The sequence below is a fragment of the Leucoraja erinacea genome, chromosome 27, assembly GCF_028641065.1.
Source record: "Leucoraja erinacea ecotype New England chromosome 27, Leri_hhj_1, whole genome shotgun sequence".
Lineage (NCBI taxonomy): Eukaryota > Metazoa > Chordata > Chondrichthyes > Rajiformes > Rajidae > Leucoraja > Leucoraja erinaceus.
The window spans coordinates 2,200,284-2,221,475 of record NC_073403.1 but is presented as its reverse complement, the minus strand read 5'-3'; the positions used below and the strand labels follow the sequence as shown (position 1 = coordinate 2,221,475).

The 21,192-nt window shown below is 46.2% G+C and overlaps 1 protein-coding gene and 1 non-coding gene across 3 annotated transcripts in view; one reads left to right on the top strand and one right to left on the bottom strand.

Moving 5' to 3' along the window:
• The window catches only part of cacnb1 (calcium channel, voltage-dependent, beta 1 subunit), a 166,730-nt gene that overhangs the window by 12,677 nt on the left and 132,861 nt on the right, over positions 1-21,192 (bottom strand). For both annotated transcript variants that reach the window (XM_055656800.1, XM_055656799.1), the window contains 3 exons: positions 16,705-16,785; positions 15,994-16,052; positions 11,014-11,123 (listed from right to left, as the gene is read on the bottom strand). In XM_055656800.1, coding sequence (XP_055512775.1) covers positions 11,014-11,123; positions 15,994-16,052; positions 16,705-16,785 — 250 coding nt within the window. The remainder of the gene's footprint in view (positions 1-11,013; positions 11,124-15,993; positions 16,053-16,704; positions 16,786-21,192) is intronic.
• On the top strand, positions 11,333-11,404 carry trnac-gca (transfer RNA cysteine (anticodon GCA)). Its single transcript has one exon. It is a non-coding gene; the product is annotated as a tRNA-Cys (tRNA).

Genomic DNA, 21,192 nt, shown 5'->3' with positions numbered 1-21,192 from the left:
TTGTAAGTTTCTATAAGATCCCCTCTCAATCCCCTAAATTCTAGAGAGTATAAACCAAGTCTATCCAGTCTTTCTTCATAAGACTGTACGTCTTTGGGGTGTGGGAGGAAACGGGAGCTTCCCGGGGAGATCCCACGAGGGTCATGGGGAGAACGTGCAAACTCCGCACAGGCAGCGTCTGTAGTCGGGGTCAAACCCAGGTCACTGGCGCAGTAAGACAGCAACTCTACCCGCAGTGGCAAGTAAACCCTTGGGATCTTTGGGATGTGGGAGGGAACTGGAACGTCCAGGACAGCATCTCTGGAGAAATAGGATGGGTGATATTTCGGGCTTGAGTTTACATTTAGTTTACCGAGGGGCAGTGGAAGGCCTTTGTTGACCAAGTCAGCGGAAAGACAAGACAAAGACAACACATGATTACAATCGAGCCCTCCACAGTGTGCAGCTACATGATAAGGGAATAATCTTTAGTGCAAGAGAAGTGCAAAGTAGAGTCACAGGTAGAACCTGGGAACTCCACATAGACAGCACTGGAGGTCTGGATCACCAGACGGTCACGGTGGCACAGTGGTAGAGTTGTTGCCTTACAGCGAATGCAGCCCCGGGGACCTGGGTTCGATCCTGCTGTCGGTAAGGAGTTTGCACGTTTCTCCCCGTGACCTGCGTGCGTTTTCTCCGGGATCTTCGGTTTCCCCACACACTCCAAAGACGTACAGGTTTGTAGCTCAATTGGCTCGGTACAATGTAAATGTAAGGAATATTCAGCAATCACGGCCAATAATACTGAATCATTGTCCCTGGGTTCAAGGCCCTTCGATGCACGGTTTGTGAAGTCTGATACTCAGTGGGTCAGCAGAGGGAATTCAATAGAAGAACATTAAGTGTATTTACAGAACCTGTGGTGATTTATACAATCCAAACCTTTCTTTAACTGTGCTTTGAAATATTCTCAGTGGGACAAAACATCCCACAACCACCAAGTCTGCTCCTAAATTTAGCTCCGCAGCCGGGGAGTTTCAAATGCTTCTGCAAAACTGCAGAACACATATTCTGCATGCCAGAGCGTACTGCATTTTCCTGTATCAACATCTGCATGCATTACAACAATGCATTTCCTGCATGCCTGATGGCAGTGCATCTCCCTGCATCCCAGAAAGCCGTGCATTTTCTACATGCAAAGTGGTAATGCATCCTCTACCTGAGAAATACCTGTTTGAATTGATTAGTAGGTGGTATCTGCATGCTGGACTGTTAATTTCTGCATGCATGCTCGATAACAATGTGCTAGCTGTAGACCGCAACCTATTCCTTGTCTTCTGGTTCACTGCATGATGGCCGCCCGACTTCCAATCCGACCATCCAGTGCAGTATACTTTGGAGCTGTTGTGGGCAACTTGCATTGGGCAACAAGACAACTTACACGCATCCATTACAGATGAATGACAGGGGCGGCACGGTGGCGCAGAGGTAGAGTTGCTGCCTCACAGCGCCACAGACCCCAGTTCGATCCTGACTGCGGGTGCTTGTTTGTACGGAATTTGTACGTTCTCCCCGTGACCTGCGTTGGTTTTCTCCGAGATCTTCGGTTTTCTCTCACGCTCCCAAAGACGTACAGGTTTGTAGGTTAACTGGCTTGGTGTAATTGTGTGTAGGATGGCATTAGTGGTGCGGGGGTCGCTGGTGGGTTCGGACTCGGTGCGACGATGGGCCTGTATCTCTGAACCAAACTAAACTAAAAGAATAAAACTACAGACACGCAACGCTGAGGAAGTTTTAGATTTGGTTGTGTCAGAGTTAGATTCAACTTCACCAAACCTTGACTGGTGTTGGAACAAGGAAAGGGGTTGTAATAGTGCACCAACTACACTAGTAATAACCAATAAACTAATTACCTGGAGCTACTTGGTTATCTGTTGGGTCACATCAATGCTCTCTCAATTTTTGTACATGGACCACATTCAATAACCTACTGATTAAGGACCAGAATCTTGGATTTGTTTTGGCACAGGAGGTGAGCATTTGATACGACTTTGAAGAGCAACCACTTCAAACAAGAGGACATGACTTCAGAATTAAGGGACAGAAGTTTAGGGGTAATATGAGGGGGAACTTCTTTACGCAGAGAGTGGTAGCGGTGTGGAATGAGCTCCCAGTGGAAGTGGTGGAGGCAGGTTCATTGGTATCATTTAAAAATAAATTGGATAGGCATATGGATGAGAAGGGAATGGAGGGTTATGGTATGAGTGCAGGCAGGTGGGACTAAGGGGAAAAAAAATTGTTCGGCACGGACTTGTAGGGCCGAGATGGCCTGTTTCCGTGCTGTATTTGTTATATGGTTATATGGTTCTAATCCCATGGTTCTGCAAATTATAATCCACCAGGCATCTATTCACTTCCCTTCTGGAAGCCCTGACTCTTTTCCCCTCCACATTCGGATGCAGTTAGAGACAGTTCAGAGATCCAGGGTTGAAATGAGCCCTTTGGCTCACCGAGTGAGTCCACGCCGACCAGCAGATCACCTGTACATTAGTTCTATGTTATCACACGTTTGCATCCCACCCACTAGGGGCAATTTGCAGAGGGGCCAATAAACCTACAAACCTGCACGTCTTTGGGATGTGATCGCAGAGATAACGTACAAACTCCGTGCAGACGGCACCAGCAGTCAGGATCAAACTCAATTCTCTGGCGATAGCGCTGCTCCACCAAGCCACCCCATTAGTTTTGCATCAATAACAGATGCATTTCCTCCTCTTCCCTTGCGACTTCATCCCATCAGCTGGTATTAGACCAGGGTTAACTTTCAGCAGACCACGCCCCACAGTGAGACCTCCCCTTGGAATCCAAGTGCATTTTTAAAGATGAAAGTCTACGTATGTTGACCTCCAAACCTAAAAAATGATTCTACCAAAATAGGACATTACTTGTACCCAATCAATGTACAAAATCATGGGAGGAATAGATTGAGTAAATGCACAGTTTCTTCCCCAGAGTAGGGGAATTGAGAAACAGAAGGCATAGGTTTAAGGTGAGGGGGGGGGGGGGAAGATTTAATAGGAACCTGAGGAGTAACAGTGGGTGCTGGGTGTATGGAACGAGCTGCCGGAGGAGATAGTTGAGGCAGGAACTGTCACAACTTTAGATAGGTACATGGATAGGACCGGTTTAGAGGGATATGGGCTAAATGCAGGCAGGTGGGACTAGTGTAGACGGGGCATGTTGGTCAGTGCAGCCAACATAATCAAAGATTTGACCCACCCTGGTCAGTCCTTCTTCTCCTCACTACTAACACGCAGAAGGTACAGTGGCCTTAAAGCACGCACCAGCAGACTCAGGAACAGCTTCTTCTTCACCTCTATCAGGCTTCTCAACAAGTTAGGGAACTGTCCAATTCATCTCTGCTCCGATGTGGACATTCATATGTGTCTATGGAACTGGTGCGGGACAATGTTGAGAACTCTTTGAATCACTTCCCTCTGGAAGGCCACTCCGGACTGTCAAAGCTGCCACAGCCAGACATAAAAAACAGTTTTTATCCACAAGTAGTAGCTCTACTCAACAGCCAGAAATCTGTAGCCTCCCTTTGATCTGGTATTTTGTTGGTTCACATGCTTGATCAATGGTGTTTTATCATTAATGTTTTATTATTATTAATGTTTAGTGTTTTCCGAGTCATTCGTAACTGTCACTGTACGTCATGTTGTTACTTGTGGGCGGAGCATCGAGGCAAATTCCTTGTATGTGAATACTTGGCAAATAAACGTACTTACTTACATACTTCCCTTCACTCTATTGTACTTGAGTTTGAGTTGCTTGTATTTAGGTATATTATTTGATCTGATTGGGTAGCATGCAAAACAAAGCTATTCAGCATACCTGGACATGCTTGACAATAATAAACCTAACCCTACACACGTCGGTTGGGTGAGGTCAAATACCTGGCAACTCTTTAGTAAACATTTTCCATGACAACAATTGTCTACATTGTGTCTGGATAGTCAGAATATTTTTTTTCCCCAAAAGTCAGAACTTTATCTTCCAGGATTGTAAAATCAAATACTACAGGGGCATGGCTTTAAGCTGAGAGGGGCAACGTTTCAAGGAGATGTGTGTGTGTGTGTGTGTGGGGGGGGGGTCAGTTTTTTTCACACAGAGGGTGATGAGGATGGTTCAGTTGGTGATGGAATCTATTTGGTGATGAGATCTAGTTGGTGATGGGATCTAGTTGGAGATGGGATCTAGTTGGAGATGGGATCTAGTTGGAGATGGGATCTAGTTGGAGATGGGATCTAGTTGGAGATGGGATCTAGTTGGAGATGGGATCTAGTTGGAGATGGGATCTAGTTGGAGATAGGATCTAGTTGGAGATGGGATCTAGTTGGAGGTGGGATCTAGTTGGAGATGGGATCTAGTTGGAGATAGGATCTAGTTGGAGATGGGATCTAGTTGGAGATGGGATCTAGTTGGAGATGGGATCTAGTTGGAGATATGATCTAGTTGGAGATATGATCTTGCTGGAGATGGAATATAGTTGGAAATGGGATCTAGTTGGAGAGGGATCCAGTTGATGGAATCTACTTGGCAAAGGGATCTACTTGTAGATGTGATCTAGTTGGAGATGGGATCTAGTTGGAGATGGAATCTAGTTGGAGATGGGATCTAATTGGAGGTATGATCTAGTTGGAGATGGGATCTAGTTGGAGATGGGATCTAGTTGGAGATGGGATCTAGTTGATGGGATCTAGTTGGAGATGGGATCTGTTGGTGATAGGACAGTTCAGTTGGCGACGGGATCTTGTTGGAGATGGGATCTAGCTTGGTCCTGGTGACTGTCGTCTGCAGCTGCTCATTGAGACAACTTTGTAGATGCATGGAGTGGCAATGATGGGGCATGGCACCTGTTAATCAGGCCCACTACTCACATTGCTACGGGAGGCTCGGATCAGTTACAGGCGCATCATTTATTTGACATTATTCTCCAATGATTGCTTATCTGGTGAGAATATCTCGGGAGAAGTTGTCATTTCAGTTCCTCCTGCTTTTTACACAGGCTCTGCTTTCCGAATAAATTGAGTTTGTTTGGTGTATTGGTGAGACCACACCTGGAGTATTGCGTACAGTTTTGGTCTCCTAATCTGAGGAAGGACATTATTGCCACAGAGGGAGTACAGAGAAGGTTCACCAGACTGATTCCTGGGATGTCAGGACTGTCTTATGAAGAAAGACTGGATAGACTTGGTTTATACTCGCTAGAATTTAGGAGATTGAGGGGGGATTTTATAGAAACTTTTTCTTAATTCTTAAGGGGTTGGACAGGCTAGATGCAGGAGGATTGTTCCCGATGGTGGGGAAGTCCAGGACAAGGGGTCACAGCTTAAGGATGTTGGGGAAATCCTTTAGGAGAGTGGTGAATCTCTGGAACTCTCTGCCACAGAAGGTAGTTGAGGCCAGTTCATTGGCTATATTTAAGAGGGAGTTAGATGTGGCCCTTGTGGCTAAAGGGATCAGCGGGTATGGAGAGAAAGCAGGTACGGGACACTGAGTTGGATGATCAGCCATGATCATATTGAATGGCGGTGCAGGCTCGAAGGGCCCAATGGCCTACTCCGGCACCTATTTTCTATGTTTCTATGTATAATAATGGACCATCTGTAACGTGTCTTAGGTCCTGCCCTAACTCCAACTAACGGATGTTACGGTGATGAGACTAAAATATTCCTTCCAGAAATATTCTATTAATTGAAAATAAATATTCTGTTGAAGGGCACAAAGTGCTGGAGTAACTCCGCGGGCCAAGCAGCGAAGGGCCTGTTGTCGTGCCGCGCTGGTCTACGTTTCTGAGCCTTTACATGCCTGCCTGGCTTTGGAGCAACAGGAGCCTCCACCTGTGCTAATATTTGTGCTGCCTTCTGTAATCCAGACACTTCCGTCTAAGAACAAGCAGACCGTGCATGCGCAGCTTGCTGCTGGCTTGGTTTCCAAGTAACAACTTCAGATACCTCATTGAAACTTAGGGAATAATGAAAGGCACGGATAGAGTGGATGTGGAGAGGATGTTTCCATTGGTGGGCGAGTCTAGGACCAGAGGCCACAGCCTCAGAATTAAAGGGCGCTCTTTTAGAAAGGAGGTGAGGAGGAACTTCTTTAGTTTGAGGGTAGTTAATCTGTGGAACTCATTGCCTGTGGAGGCCAAGTCAGTGGATATGTCTAATGCAGAGAGAGACAAATTCACGTGTCAAGGGTTATGTGGAGGGCAGGAAAATGGGATTAGGAGGCAGAGATCAGCCATGATTGGATGGCGGAGTGGACTCGATGGGCCAAATGGCCTAATTCTACTCCTATAACTGTCATAAGGTCATGTGATAGTACAATTAGGCCATTCAGCCCATCATGTCTACTCCGCCATTCAATCATGGCTGATCTACCTCTCCATCCTAACCCCGTTCTCCAGCCTTCTCCCCATATCCTCTGACACCCGGACAAATCAAAAATCTATCTCTGCGTTAAATATATCCACTGATGGCCTCCACAGCCCTCTGTGGCTGTGAGTTCCACAGATTAACTACCCTCTAACTAAAGAAGTTCCTCCTCACCTCCTTTCTAAAAGAGCGCCCTTTAATTCTGCGGCTATGACCTCTGGTCCCAGACTCTCCCGCCTGTGGAAACATCTCTTCCCCACCCAGTCTATCTTTGCCTTTCATTATTACTCTGTAAGTTTCAATGAGGTATCCACATTCCACAGATTCATCACCCTCTGCCGACTAAAGAGGGCCACTTGTGAACTTGTGAACTAGTGAGTTTGTGAACTTGCGAACAGCCCCGGTGAACATGTCAAGGTGAGGCAGCCGGGAGGGGGTGGTGGTGTGGCCAACAGCCCGCTAACAGTCGACTAATTGCAGCTGGTTCATTCCCTTGCTGCAGGGGGGGTGGCAAGCAGTTCGAGAGACACGGACACACACACACGCACGCAAATCAGACACGGGACATGGCAGGGGGCACATGTTTTGGCAGTATATACATACCCAACACGTCTGAGGAGGAAGGAGAGTAACCATGGAGTGAGAGAACGGGAGAGAAAAATCCAAGACAAGTCAGTTTAGTGTGCACACTTATTAAAATTCAGATTAGAATTTCAATTAATGATCGACCCTTAACCATCGATGTTGTATTAGTAGCTTTTGTTGTGACCATGGAATATAGAGCAGGTTTTTTTCCAGAATAATTCAGTGCCTGTGGTAATGGTGAAGGTACCCAGTCTTGAAGGGGCATGTTACAGGGCATGGCTTTAAGCTGGGAGGGGCAAGGTTTAAAGTGTGTGTGACAATTTGTTTTAATACACAGAGGGTGGTGGGTGCCTGGAACGCACTGCCGGCAGCCGGTGGTGGAGGCAGATACAATTGTGACATTTTAAATTTTTAAATACTTTATTTGTTTCAGAAAGAACTGCAGATGCTGGAAAAATCGAAGGTAGACAAAAATGCTGGAGAAACTCAGCGGGTGAGGCAGCATCTATGGAGCGAAGGAAATAGGTGACGTTTCGGGGTCGAGACCCTTCTTCAGACAGTTTCAAAGACTTTTAGATGGATATGCAGGGAATGGAGGGGGTGTGGAGTAGGTGTAGGCAGACAAGAGTTGGCCATGGCATCATGTTCGGCTTAGGGTTTGTGCCTCCCAACCTAAAATGTTTTCTGTCCATTTCCCTTTGAGGATGCTGCCTGTCTCGCTGAGGTCCTCCAGCAGTTTGTTTCTGCTTCAGATTCCAGCACCTGCAGTTTTTTTTGTCTCCACTGAGTTATCAAGTTTCCTCGGATTGGGATGATCATGTCCAGGATTTTTTAATTTCTAAGGTAGACACAAAATGCTGGAATAGCACAGCGGGACAGGCAGTATCTCTGGGGAGAAGGAATGGGCGATGTTTCGGGTCGAGATCCCCCCCCCCCCCCCCCAACCCCCCCCCCCCCCCCCCCCACCTGGAAGTCCCCCCCGTAAATGTGGTGCCTAGGCCGGGTGAGGTGGCCGATCTCGACCTCATTGGGACTTCCGCGGCCAATCGGCGGGTTGAAGTCGCCCCTCCCTGTGGCCTGGCCCCTGGAACTCCCGCCCGGCCAGAGCCAGCAGATCCCATCCCATGGCCGACTTCCGAGGTCGACTTTGCGGGCCGGAATCTCGGCTCCCCGACGGACAAGGCGGGACGTTCCGGTACCGTTGGACTCCTCTCTGAGCCCGTGACCTCTGTTGGTCCGGCAAAACGGATAATCCAGAAAGGCTCTGGAACCAAGGGGCCGGAAAATCATAGAAACATAGAAATTAGGTGCAGGAGTAGGCCATTCGGCCCTTCGAGCCTGCACCATTCCATTCAATATGATCATGGCTGATCATCCAACTCAGTATCCCGTCCCTGCCTTCTCTCCATACCCCCTGATCGCTTCAGCCGCAAGGGCCACATCTAACTCCCTCTTAAATATAGCCAATGAACTGTGGCCTCAACTACCTTCTGTGGCAGAGAATTCCAGAGATCTTCCTGCATCAAGTCTGTCAAACCCCTTAAGAATGTTGTAAGTTTCTATAAAATCCCCCCTCAATCTTCTAAATTCTAGCGAGTACAAGCCGAGTCTATCCAGTCTTTCTTCATATGAAAGTCCTGACATCCCAGGAATCAGTCTGGTGAACCTTCTCTGTACTCCCTCTACGGCAAGAATGTCCTTCCTCAGATTAGGAGACCAAAACTGTACACAATACTCCAGGTATGGTCTCACCAAGACCCTGTACAACTGCAGTAGAACCTCCCTGCTCCTATACTCAAATCCTTTTGCTATCAGTGGTGGACCTGCATGATTAATAAGAAATATAGCCAGTAATACCTTTTCCTGCCGTTAAGTGGCAGTGTTTATCACCTGCCATTCTTTATCCTGAGAAGTTGATAAAATGAACTGCAGATGTTGGCTAAGTTACTCCAGCACTTGTCGCTAGAGAGAGTAGATGTGGAGAGGATGTTTTCACCAGTGGGAGAGTCTAGGACCAGAGGCCAGAGCCACAGGATAAAAGGACGTTCCTTTAGGAAGGAGATGAGGAGGAATTTCTTTAGTCAGAGGGTGGTGAATCTGTGGAACTCATTGCCACAGACCATGATGAAGACCAAGTCAATGGATATTTTTAAGGCGGAGATTGATAGATTCTTCATTAGTAAGGGTATCAGGTGTTAGGGGGGAAAGGCAGGAGAATGGGACTGAGGGGAAACATTTTTCCTGCATCTAGCCTGCCCAATCCCTTACGAATTTGATATGTTTCTAAAAGATTCCCTCCTACACACTCATTACACACTCCGGGCGATGCTCAGTGCTTGAAAGGTCTAATGTTTCTCATGGCCGCTGTAAATATGGCATTTCCTTTCAAAGCGATCCCAATTGTAGGTTGGCCCATTGGTACAACAGCTTTGAGACCTTTCCACTGAAGAAGAGTCTCCACCCGAAACGTCATCTATTCCTTGTCTCCAGAGATGCTGCCTGACCCACTGAGTGACTCCAGCATTTTGTGTCTAGTTACAGCTGTTCCCAGTCCCAGCTGTTATCAGGCAACTGAACCATCCTGCCACAAGCCGAGAGCTGTCCTGAACTACGATCTACCACTTTGGTGATCCTCGGACTATCCTTGATCGGACTTTGCTGGCTTTACCTTGCACTAAATGTTATTCTCTCATCCTGTATCTGTACACTGTAAATGGATCGATTGTAATCATGTATTGTCTTTCTGCTGACTGGTTAGCACGCAACAGAAGCTTTCCACTGTACCTCGGTACACGTGACAACATGTACAACATGTTATTCAAAACATGTCAGTGATAAGAAATACATGTCAGCTGCCTCCTGGAACAGAGCCAGTCCTGAAATGAATGTCACAGGTTGGAAAAAGACTCAAAGTGCCGGAGTAACTCAGCAGGTCAGGCAGCATCTCTAGAGGACATGGATAGGTGATGTTTTGTGTCGGTACCCTTGTTCAGATTGATTGTCTGAAGAAGGGTCCCAACCCAACCCAAGCCAAAACCTCACCAATCCATGTCCTCTAGGGATGTTGCCTGATCTGCAGTGTTACTCCGGCACATTGAGTCTTTTTGTGCAAGCCAGCATCTGCAGTTCCTGCAGGTTGGAAGCTGTGGATAAACTTGAGAATTCAACTTGTGGATGTCACAACCCAAAGTGTACAGTAACTGAGAAGCAGGAGTAGGCCATTCGGCCCTTCGAGCCTGCACCACCATTCAATACGATCATGGCTGATCATCCAACTCAGTATCCCGTACCTGCCTTCTCTCCATACCCTCTGATCCCCTTAGCCACAAGGGCCACATCTAACTCCCTCTTAAATATAGCCAATGAACTGTGGCCACGACTACCCTCTGTGGCAGAGAGTTCCACAGATTCACCACTCTCTGTGTGAAAAAAGTTCTTCTCATCTCGGTTTTAAAGGATTTCCCCCTTATCCTTAAGCTGTGACCCCTTGTCCTGGACTTCCCCAACATCGGGAACAATCTTCCTGCATCTAGCCTGTCCAACCCCTTAAGAATTTTGTAAGTTTCTATAAGATCCCCTCTCAATCTCCTAAATTCTAGAGAGTATAAACCAAGTCTATCCAGTCTTTCTTCATAAGACAGTCCTGACATCCCAGGAATCAGTCTGGTGAACCTTCTCTGCACTCCCTCTATGGCAATAATGTCCTTCCTCAGATTTGGAGACCAAAACTGTACGCAATACTCCAGGTGTGGTCTCACCAAGACCCTGTACAACTGCAGTAGAACCTCCCTGCTCCTATACTCAAATCCTTTTGCTATGAAACCACCCAGTGGGGCAGGCCCTTAAGAGAGTGGAGCGACTGTAACGTGTGGTTGCAGATCTGCTTCTGTGGCCGGCACGCAGATAGCCGCCTGTCGGGCGCCTCCTTGGAAGTGATGAGAGGTTGGCTTTGAACGGCAGCTGAGATTGTCCTTCGAGGAGAGAGACATTTTGCGAGGGACTCACTCACCCAGGCTGGAGCGAGTGCTAGACCGCTCGATGATCGTGTGTTTGCTGGGGTTGTTCAGCACCGATCTCTTCGCTAACGAGATGTCCGCTGTCACTCGAGTGATTGATATTCTGCCAACAGAGAGCAGTGTTATAAGTAGCCCGCCTGGCACAGCCCGAAGCACTGCCCTGTCACATGTTCAGACGTTCACTAGACAATAGACAACAGGTGCAGGAGTAGAGGCCATTCGGCCCTTCGAGCCTGCACCGCCATTCAATGTGATCATGGCTGATCATCCCCAATCAGGCCCCCAATCAGGCCCCCGTTCTGGGTATAGCTCAGCGGTATAGCTCAGTGGTAGAGCATTTGACTGCAGATCAAGAGGTCCCCAGTTCAAATCTGGGTGCCCCCTCATCAATATTTAAGTTACTCAAAATTATTTCTATTCCCAAATTGTGATTATATTAATCAGTAATAGTTTGCGCTGACACTTTAGTCCTCGAACAAGTATTTTTAATGCATTTCGTTGTCTCTGTACTGTACACTGACAATGACAATTAAAATTGAATCTGAATCTGAAATTGAATCTGAATCTGTTCATGCCTTCTCCCCATATCCCCTGACTCCACTATCTTTAAGAGCCCTATCTAGCTCTCTCTTGAAAGAATTCTCTCCAGAGAACCGCCCTCTGAGGCAGAGAATTCCACAGACTCACAACTCTTTGTGTGAGAAAAAGTGTTTCCTCGTCTCCGTTCTAAATGGCTTACTCCTTATTCTTAAACTGTGGCCCCTGGTTCTGGACTCCCCCAACATCGGGAACATAGTTCACTAGTTCTCGGAGCCTAGAATACAGAATTAAGGGATATGGGGGAAAAGCAGGAACGGGGTGCTGATTCTGGATGATCAGTCATGATCATATTGAATGGCGGTGTTGGCTCGAAGGGTCGAATGGCCTACTCCTGCACCTATTTTCTATGTTTCTATGTTTCTAATATTTGTTGTTAAAAGTATAACACAAAGTGCTAGAGTAATTCAGCGAGCCAGGCATCATCTCTGGAGAACATGGATAGGCGATGTTTCAGGCTAAGATAAGGGTCCTGATCCGAAATGTCACCTATCCATGTTCTCCAGGGATGCCGTCTGATTTACTGTCAGCACTAGATGAGGCAGTTCGGCCATTCAACCCAAGTCTACTCCGCCATTCAATCATGGCTGTCAGGGATGTCAGGACTTCCATATGAAGAAAGATTGGATAGACTCGGCTTGTACTCGCTAGAATTTAGAAGATTGAGGGGGGATCTTATAGAAACTTACAAAATTCTTAAGGGGTTGGACAGGCAAGATGCAGGAAGATTGTTCCCGATGTTGGGGAAGTCCAGGACAAGGGGTCACAGTTTAAGGATAAGGGGGAAATCTTTTAGGACCGAGATGAGGGAAACATTTTTCACACAGAGAGTGGTGAATCTGTGGAACTCTCTGCCACAGAAGGTAGTTGAGGCCAGTTAATTGGCTATATTTAAGAGGGAGTTAGATGTGGCCCTTGTGGCTAAAGGGATCAGGGGGTATGGAGAGAAGGCAGGTACAGGATACTGAGTTGGATGATCAGCCATGATCATATTGAATGGCGGTGCAGGCTCGAAGGGCCGATGGCCTCTATAAGATTGCACCTAATTTTCTATTCGGCCAATGGCTGATACTATTCATTCCCTAATCTATCTTTCCCTCAACACCATTTTCCTGTCCTTCTCCCCATAATCCCTGACACCCGTTCTAATCAGAATCTGTCAATCTCCGCCTTAAAAATATCCGCTGACGTGGCCTCCACAGCCGTCTGTGGCAATGAATTCCACAGATTCACTACCCTCTGACCCTGATGATATTTCTCCCCATCTCCTTTCTAAAGGTACGTCCTTTTATGCTGAGGCCTCTGGTCAAGGACTCTCCCACCAGTGGAAACATGCTCCCCACATCCACTCCATCCAAGCTTTTCTCCCTGGGCATTGAGTAATGAGGAAGGGTTAGTTAGCAGTCTTGTTGTGCACGGCCCCTTGGGCAAGAGTGACCATAATATGGTTGAGTTCTTCATTAGGATGGAGAGTGACGTTGTTAATTCAGAAACAAGGGTCCTGAACTTAGAGAAAGGTAACTTTGAGGGTATGAGACGTGAATTGGCCAAGATTGACTGGCAATTGATTCTTAAAGGGTTGTCGGTGGATATGCAATGGAAGGCATTTAAAGACTGCATGAATGAACTACAACAATTGTTCATCCCAGTTAGGCAAAAGAATAAATCAGGGAAGGTAGTGCATCCGTGGATAACAAGGGAAATCAGGGATAGTATCCAAACAAAAGATGAAGCATACAAATTAGCCAGAAAAAGCAGCCTACCAGAGGACTGGAAGAAATTCAGAGTCCAGCAGAGGAGGACAAAGGGCTTAATTAGGAAAGGGAAAATAGATTATGAAAGAAAACTGGCAGGGAAAATAAAAACTGACTGCAAAAGTTTTTATAGATATGTGAAGAGAAAAAGATTAGTTAAAACAAATGTAGGTCCCTTGCAGTCAGAAACAGGTGAATTGATCATGGGGAACGAGGACATGGCAGACCAATTGAATAACTACTTTGGTTCTGTCTTCACTAAGGAAGACATAAATAATCTGCCAGAAATAGCAGGGGAAGGGGGTCAAATGAGATGGAGGAACTGAGTGAAATCCAGGTTAGCCGGGAAGTGGAGTTAGGTAAATTGAATGGATTAAAGGCCGATAAATCTCCAGGGCCAGATAGGTTGTATCCCAGAGTACTTAAGGAAGTAGCCACAGAAATAGTGGATGCATTAGTGATAATTTTTCAAAACTCTTTAGATTCTGGAGTAGTTCCTGAGGATTGGAGGGTAGCTAATGTAACCCCACTTTTTAAAAAGGGAGGGAGAGAGAAAATGGGGAATTACAGACCAGTTAGTCTAACATTGGTAGTGGGGAAACTGCTAGAGTCAGTTATTAAAGATGGGATAGCAGCACATTTGGAAAGTGGTGAATTAATTGGACAAAGTCAGCATGGATTTATGAAAGGTGATTCATGTCTGACGAATCTTATGGAATTTTTCGAGGATGTAACTAGTAGCGTGGATAAGAGAGAACCAGTGGATGTGTTGTATCTGGACTTTCAGAAGGCTTTTGACAAGGTTCCACATAAGAGATTAGTATAGAAACTTAAAGCACATGGCATTGGGGGTTCAGTATTGATGTGGATAGAGAACTGGCTGGCAGACAGGAAGCAAAGAGTAGGAGTAAACGGGTCCTTTTCACATTGGCAGGCAGTGACTAGTGGGGTACCGCAAGGCTCAGTGCTGGGACCCCAGCTATTTACAATATACATTAATGATTTGGACGAGGGAATTGAATGCAACATCTCCAAGTTTGCGGATAACAGGAAGCTGGGGGGCAGTGTTAGCTGTGAGGAGGGTGCTAGGAGACTGCACGGTGACTTGGATAGGCTGGGTGAGTGGGCAAATGTTTGGCAGATGCAGTATAATGTGAATAAATGTGAGGTTATTCACTTTGGTGGCAAAAACTAGAAAGTAGACTATTATCTGAATGGTAGCCGATTAGGAAAGGGAGAGATGCAATGAGACCTGGGTGTCATGGTACACCAGTCATTGAAAGTAGGCATGCAGGTGCAGTAGGCAGTGAAGAAAGCGAATGGTATGTTAGCATTCATAGCAAAAGGATTTGAGTATAGGAGTAGGGAGGTTCTACTGCAGTTGTACAGGGTCTTGGTGGGACCACACCTGGAGTATTGCGTACAGTTTTGGTCTCTTAATCTGAGGAAAGACATTCTTGCCATAGAGGGAGTACAGAGAAGGTTCACCAGACTGATTCCTGGGATGTCAGGACTTTCATATGAAGAAAGACTGGAAAGACTCGGCTTGTACTCGCTAGAATTTAGAAGATTGAGGGGGGATCTTATAGAAACTTACAAAATGCTTAAGGGCTTGAACAGGCTAGATGCAGGAAGATTGTTCCCGATGTTGGGGAAGTCCAGAACAAGGGGTCACAGTTTAAAGATAAGGGGGAAATCTTTTAGGACCGAGATGAGAAAAACATTTTTCACACAGAGAGTGGTGAATCTCTGGAATTCTCTGCCACAGAAGGTAGTTGAGGCCAGTTCATTGGCTATATTTAGATGTGGCCCTTGTGGCTAAAGGGATCAGGGGGTATGGATAGAAGGCAGGTACAGGATACTGATTTGGATGATCAGCCATGATCATATTGAATAACGGTGCAGGCTAGAGGGGCCGAATGGCCTACTCCTGCACCTATTTTCTTCGTTTCTATGTTTCTCTATTCTCCATTTATTGGCACCCCTGACACTCTTACTAATCAAGTATTTTACTAATCAAGAATATTACTGTGCTTTTGTGACATGCTTAGCATCATAAAGTGATACGATGTGAAAACAGGCCCATCGGCCCATCTTGCCTTCTCTGGCCAACATGTCCCAGCTACACTAGTCCCACTTGCCTGCACTTGGTCCATATCCCTCCAAACCTGTCTTATCCATAAAACCTGTCTAACTGTTTCTTAAATGTTGGGATAGTCCCAGCTTCAACTACCTCCTCTGGTAGCTCGTTCCAGACACCCAGCACCCTTTGTGTGAAGACGTTACCCCTCAGATTCCTATTAAATCTTCTCCCCTTCACCTTAAACCTATGTCCTCTGGTTTTCGTTTCACCAAGGATACCTCTTTCAAGGGACATTCACCCCACCTCATGGTGATACAGCGTGGAAAAAGGCCCTTTGGCCCAGCTTGCCCACACCGACCAACATATCCCAAGCTGAATTCCACAGATTCACAACCCTCTGACTAAAAAAAATTCTGCCTCATCTCCTTCCTAACACCACGTCCTTTTCTTCAGAGGCTGTGCCCTCTGGTCCTAGACTCTCCCACTAGTGGAAACCTCCTCTCCACATCCACTAACCCAGGCCTTTCATCATATCTTACCTTCCGTCAAACTTATGTTTCAAGAAGTCAAACAGGGCTTTCTGCATCATGTCCGTTACCTACAGAGGAAGAGGTGGCATCATTAATGGTCGCCCAGTGTTAAAGCAAGCCGCCTGATCTCAATTTCATAGTGCTATGTATCAAAATGGCCAGCGTTCCCCAGGGCTTCTCAGCACCTTGGCAATTCTTACTTGATGAAAAAATAGCAATAAGGTGCTGGAGTAACCCAGCGGGTCAGGCGGCATCACTGGTCAACATGGTCAGTGACGTTTCGGGTTGGGAAATCGTGAAACTTCAACTATCTTTGTCCTCCAGAGATGCTGCCTGATCTGCTGAGTTACTCCAGCACTTTGTGTAAACCAGCATCTGTAGTTCCTTGTTTCAACTTTAGTCTTTAGAGATACAGTGTGGAAACAGGCCCTTGAGCCTAACGAGTTCTCGTCGACCACTCGATCCTAAACAGTAGGGATAATTTCAAATTTACAGATGCCAATTCACCTACAAACTTGTACGTGGGGGAAACCTGGAGCACCCGGAGAAAACCCACACGGTCACAGGGAGAACGTACAAACTCCTCGCAGACAGCACCAGAGAGGAGGACCAGAGGGCATAGCCTCTGAAGAAAAGGACGTAGTCAGGATCGAACTTGGGTCGCTGGCTGCCGTGAGGCAGCAACTCTACCGCTGCGCCACCGTGCGTGGGAGAACTTACCTCATATCCTTTCAGAGACGGACCCACGAGTATGATTGGTCTCATCGAAGGCACCACATCGTAGGGGGGTATATTCTCCTGCTGCCCAGGGCAAATACAAAGCCAGATACAGGATCAGAAGAAGCCCAAACATATTACAGGTCCAACCACCGATACTCGGGCTCCCTTTGGTTCCAGAACCAATCCGGATTTTCCGTTTTGCCCGACCAATTATTGCCAGACCAATCTTGATTAGTGCAGGTGTCAGGAGTTATGGGGAGAAGGCAGGAGAATGGGGTTAGGAGGGAGAGATAGATCAGCCACGATTGAATGGCGGAGTAGACTTGATGGGCCGAATGGCCTAATTCTACTACTATTCCTTCCGACTTTATGACCAAACCAACATAGGTCATGGGTTTGGGGGGGAGGGGCCGAGATACTGGCCCGCAAAGTCGGCTATGGGATGGATCTGCCGACTCCGGCTGGGCCGTGGTCCCAGAGCCTCGGCACCAGTTTCGACCCATCGATCGGCCGTGGAAGTCCCGATGAGGTCGAGGTCGGCCGCCTCACCCGGACTAGGCGCCACATTTTCGGGGTGACTTCCGGGGGGGGGGGGACCCACTAGTTGCCGGAAAATCGGTGATGGAGCTGTATTGCAACCATACAGAAAAGCTGAAGAACACCTAGTCCATTACACCCTTGCTGACTATCTGAATTAATCCCACCAGTTTCAATTTAGCTTAGAGATACAGTGAGTACGGAAACGATTTCTGGCTATAGGGTGATTTCACCAAAGGTCAAATGAGCGTAGATCCCCCCTCACGTGACCGAAAATTTTAACTGGAGGGCATATCTCAGTTCGGTACATGTTAGTGAACGGGGAAACACGCACTTTCCCACCCGTTAAAAACATGGAAAACGGCCGATTTTTTAGCTGAAATTTTCTGTGCTAGTCGGGGTGACCGTGAAGCACAGCGACCTAAATTTTCAGGCAAAAAAAAAGATAGAAAGTGAGGTAATTACAAGAGGGAACTGAAGGTGGAAAAACAGCGGAAGTGAGCAGTGGACATTTGCCGTGGAGATTTAAAGATCCAAAATATCGGGAATTATCGCGTTTGCTCGCTGAATTTCATCAAAAGTAAGGAATTAAGAGAATTAAGAGAGAATGCAAAATCCCGATATTACAGTACCAGAGGAATCACCACGGCAAAAACTGTGTCACTTCCGCTGCTGAGAGACAGCAGCTCCCTACCAGTTAATTACCTTACTTTCATCCTAAAATTTGCCTGAATGTGGAGGTCGCTGTGCTTCATTATTACCCCGACTAGCATAGAAAATTTCAGCTCAAAAATCGGCCGTTTTAATATGTTTTACAATATTAATGGGAAAGTATATTTCCCCATTCAATATCATCTATTATATTGAGATAACAACTCCATTGAATGGTCAAATGATGTTATATTTGCCATTATCATTTGGTGAAATCACCCTATAAGTAAATAAGATCACATATAGGTAAATTTTTAAATATAGCTAATTTAAAGTGTATGTATATATGTCTGAAGAAGGGTTTCGGCCCAAAACGTTGCCTATTTCCTTCGCTCCATGCAAAGAGTTGAACAATCTCCACTATAGGAAATAGGCAACGTTTCAGGCCGAAACCCTTCCGGGTTTCGGCTCGAAACGTCACCTATTTCCTTTGCTCCATAGATGCTGCCGCACCCGCTGAGTTTCTCCAGCATTTTTGTCTACCTTCGATTTTCCAGAATCTGCACAGTTCCTTCTTAAACATTGCCCTTGATGTGGTCTTTGACATGGGCCGTTGGGGAAGGGTAGAGGAGTGAGGGTGGACCCTTGTCCTCCAGTGCCTTGGAGAACGGCCTGCTTGTGGGCGCCCTGTATCCGAGTTGCCGTGAGACTGGCTGGGCCAAACGACAAGGGCAATAAATGGGGTTCTACAGAACTCAAATGTGTCCAATCATCCCAACAAGTGTGAAGTGTTTGCCCATCACAGTAGCAGCCTCTGTTGCTTGTCCGGAAGTCCTCCTCCATCAGACCTATCCGACTTCCCTTTCAGGCACCTTTGCCAATTGACAAGTTGACAAGCCCTTTAGCTCAGATCTAACTGTGATAGCATTTGGGGTGGGTGCGTTTTTAGACAGCATCAGACAGCCAATCAATAAACATTGCCCTTGATAGAGGTCTTTAAAATGATGAGAGGGATAGACAGAGTTGATGTGGACAAGCTTTTCCCTTTGGAGAATAGGGAAGATTCAAACAAGAGGACATGACTTCAGAATTAAGGGACAGAAGTTTAGGGGTAATATGAGGGGGAACTTCTTTACGCAGAGAGTGGTGGCAGTGTGGAATGAGCTCCCAGTGGAAGTGGTGGAGGCAGGTTCATTGGTATCATTTAAAAATAAATTGGATAGGCATATGGATGAGAAGGGAATGGAGGGTTATGGTACGAGTGCAGGCAGGTGGGACTAAGGGGAAAAAAATTTGTTCGGCATGGACTTGTAGGGCCGAGATGACCTGTTTCCGTGCTGTAATTGTTATATGGTTATATGGTTATAACCTACAAACCTGGTAGACAAAAGTGCTGGAGAAACTCAGCGGGTGCAGCAGCATCTTTGGAGCGAAGGAAATAGGCAACGTTTCGGGCCGAAACCCTAAGTTTCGGGCCGAAACCCTGAAGGAAATAGGCAACGTTTCGGGACGAAACCCGGAAGGGTTTCGGCCCGAAACGTTGTCTATCTCCTTCGCTCCATAGATGCTGCTGCACCCGCTGAGTTTCTCCAGCTTTTTTGTGTAAAGTGTATATATATGTACATATAATATATATATATAGTTATATTAAATAATACAAGATATAGATAATGTGTTAAATATAGTCAATGTCAAGTGTATACGTGTATATATTAATGTATATAATCCATTGTATTGTATAAAATTAATTATATTGCATATATTATATCGTACATTATCTCTCTATATATGAATTAATATAATATAGGTGAATATTGTTCAATAGTTGATGTGAAGTATATGGGTGCATATATATATATAGTTAAATATATTAGTTAAATAATATAATTCATAGGTAAATATAGCCTTCATCTCAACATCCTACACCCTGCCGTTGCACATCAGACAGCATATGGTCAGCTGCTCCTGGAGGTACCGAGGTCTAATCGGAAGCTCAGAGGGGACAGAGCCTTCTCTGTTGCTGCTCCAGCGCTCTGGAACACCCTGCCGTTGCACATCAGACAGGCCCCCTCACTGTCCATCTTCAAATCCAGTGTTAAAACACATTTGTACTCCCTGGCTTTTGACCATGCCTGAGACTTTGCTTCTGTTTTTGGTGTTTTTGATGTTTCTTTATTTTACATGTCTTTTCCTACTGTATTTCTTTTGATTGTTATTATTGGTGTGTATTAACTTTTTTGTCAATGATTAGCGATGTACGGCACGTTGTTGCAGCTATGATTGTTTTTAAAGTGCTCTATAAATAAAATTATTATTAATTATTATTATTATTATCCCTGTCTCTTTGACCATAAGGCGTGGTGTGTATGTGGTTAATAACTGTTCTACCAGTGGAGATTGAGGGTTCCTAGCCAGTTTTACATGCCCAAATTAAACCGCTCCTTTACCTCCTCTATTCTAAAGAGGACAGTTCGCATCCATCAAGGTCAGACACGCCCCACCCACACACAGTGTTGAAGTGCCGTGCTGCAGAGATGCTGCCAGCGACCCCTCGCACAAGCACCACAGAGCAACAGAGCCTCCTGCTCAGCAAAAGCAAAGCCCCCGTGATTCTCAGGCTGCAGCATCAAGGGCAGAATGCTCGGCAAGGGCAAAACATTCCGACAATCCCCGCTCTGTGGAGATAGTGCCTTACCACAGTACATGCTTATTTCAAAGCTGCCTGGAGCGATCAATAAATCGTGCTCAATAAAGAACAGTCAAGCCGTAGCAACAAGTTTATGACTATCGTTCAAAGCAGCCTGCTATATTTTGTAATGAGCGGTGGGTTCTGAAACCTTGCTCAGCCACCCTGAACGAGGTGCCCATTGTAAAGGCTGCCTCCCGTTCCTTTCCGTTAGCCCAGCTCATGTGGCCCATTAACCTTCAGATAGCAACCCAATAGAGGGTGGAGTTAACTGGATTCTGTGTTTGTCTAAACTAAATATGAACTGAGGCTATGCAGTGCCTCTCCACCAGAGGAGGGTCATAAGGTCATCAGTGATAGGAGTAGAATTAGGCCATTCGGCCCATCAAGTCTACTCCGCCCTTCAACCGTGGCTGATCTATCTCTCCCTCCTAACCCCATTCTCCTGCCTTCTCCCCATAACCCCTGACACCCGTACTAATCAATAATCTATCTATCTCTGCCTTAAAAATATCCACTGACTTGGCCTCCACAGCCGTCTGTGGCAAAGAATTCCGCAGGCTCACCACCCACCCACTGACTAAAGATATTCCTCCTCGTCTCCTTTCTAAGTG